The 2,024-nt window shown below is 32.8% G+C and overlaps 1 protein-coding gene across 1 annotated transcript in view; it reads left to right on the top strand.

Annotated features, from left to right (window-relative positions):
- Positions 1-2,024, top strand: part of LOC101357705 (ankyrin repeat and sterile alpha motif domain-containing protein 1B) — a gene marked incomplete at its 3' end in the record, with an annotated part of 440,450 nt that overhangs the window by 218,624 nt on the left and 219,802 nt on the right. The window contains exons 7-8 of the mRNA XM_004374005.2: positions 180-293; positions 1,406-1,572. Of these exons, the coding sequence (XP_004374062.2) occupies positions 180-293; positions 1,406-1,572 (281 nt within the window). The remainder of the gene's footprint in view (positions 1-179; positions 294-1,405; positions 1,573-2,024) is intronic.

Here is a 2,024-nt window from a genome sequence, read left to right as displayed (position 1 = left end):
TTTTTTAATTAAAAACTTTAAATTAATAGCTCATCATGAAATTCTTTTAAAAACTTAAGATATATTTAGATGTAAGAGAATAAGTGAAAAAAAAAAATGACTACCAGAAGTAAAATGTAAGTTATTGATTTTAAAATGAATAATTTCAAGTATATAATTTCAAAAATGTATATACACAGAATATTTAGAAGGCGTGGGCAGATCAACAGTCTTTGAAGACCATGTACAGGAAGATACAACACAAGAAACACTCATTTCATCTCCTGTTGAGTCTCCTTCCCAAAAGACCAAAAGTGAGTAGCTAATTATAAAACCCTTGAAATGATAGTAGACATTTATATGTAATATTGTCCTATATGTACAAAAAGGCTAATGTGAAAAATTTCAAATCTAATAAGTTAGAGCCTATACTCTATATTTTATCTATTCATTCAGTCAACATTTATTGATCTCCTGCTATGTGTCAGGCACTGTTCTCGGCCCTGGAATGCAGTAGTGAACAAAACAGAGCAATCCCTGCTGTCATGAAGTCTATATACAAGTGGATATTTCACAGTAAATTCTTTTTCTAAAATGTATTTTTAATACAGAATAAAAATACCAAATCTGGATTATGGCTGATGGAACGTACTTTTTAGAAGTATGTTACTGTTTAGAAATGCATATTTGATACTATCTACAAAATATTCATATTTTGACAGATCAAACATATTACTTAGCTGTTTCTTCTGTGTTCTTTTCCTTTATATCATATATCATTAGAATTGTGATATATATATCATAATCCTAACTTGTAAGTACTTAATTATTTAAATTTTTTTTTAAAAAAGCCATTGCCATTGAGTTGATTCTGACTCACAGTGACCCTATAGGAAAGGGTAGAACTGCCCTATAGGGATTCCAAGGAGCAGCTGGTGGATTTGAACTGTTGACCTTTTAGTTAGCAGCTGAACTCTTAACTGCTGTGCCACCAGGGCTCCAATTATTTAAATAAGTTACTATTTCTGCTTATTGAACTTAGGAAGTACACCCTCTGCACCATTTCAAATTTCTTAAATGAATTGTTGAATGAATTCTGCCAGTGGAGTAAAATTCTCCCAGTGAAATAAAATACATAACGTTTTAAGAATTGTAATTCTAGATACTTAGATATGCTGTTTATATGTAAATCTTCAAAACTCATTTCTATTTTGAAAAAAGAATCAAAGTAGGCAAAATTGGAATTTTCTCCCTTGTCTTTTAATATTATTGTTCTAATTACCATTTAGTATCTTGCTTTTAGCTGACTACTTCATCTTGTTATATTTTTATTTCTATCACCACACTAGTTGTATTTTTATTATTTAACGTTAACTTTTAGCAATGGCCTTTCTTTAAGCTTCTGAAAAACCTTACTTTCTTACAGGTGAAACGGTGACTGGAGAATTATCAAAACTCTTGGATGAAATAAAACTCTGCCAAGAAAAGGATTATTCTTTCGAAGATTTGTGCCACACAATATCAGACCACTACCTAGATAATTTGAGCAAAATTTCAGAGGAAGAACTTGGGAAAAATGGAAGTCAGAGTGTAGTAAGTAAGAGGGAATGGGGAATGAAGACCACACGTCTGTCTTTACAAGTTCAGTATGTACACTGAAGAGGCATGGGATATCACCCATTATCCTATCCTCAGATTCTGCCAGTATCAAATGCCAAGCTCTCTGTTGCTCTTTCTCTGATGTCTGTTGGGGTTTTATCCCACTGCCTGTGTAGGGGAGGGATGCTTTGATAAATCACTTATAATTTGTGGTGATCTCCTCTCCACTGTTAGACTCTTATAACACGTGAATTCATGGTTTCTTTGATTATGTTCTTTTAGTTATACTGGGCATAATGACCTTGGTTCCAAAGAAACAACAACACCTTTTTGTCCCTCCTTCCCATTTTCTGTAGAAACTGAGTCTAACCCCATCTTTAAGAAGAAAGAGAGCTGAGCCGTGTGTGTATAGTTCTCCAGTCATTTCTTAAGTCATAGAAGAGAGA

Source organism: Trichechus manatus, unplaced genomic scaffold (assembly GCF_000243295.1).
Source record: "Trichechus manatus latirostris isolate Lorelei unplaced genomic scaffold, TriManLat1.0 scaffold00027, whole genome shotgun sequence".
NCBI classification, from domain to species: Eukaryota; Metazoa; Chordata; class Mammalia; order Sirenia; family Trichechidae; genus Trichechus; species Trichechus manatus.
Note: the sequence above shows the minus strand (reverse complement) of the source record. Positions and strands in the feature narration are given on the sequence as shown.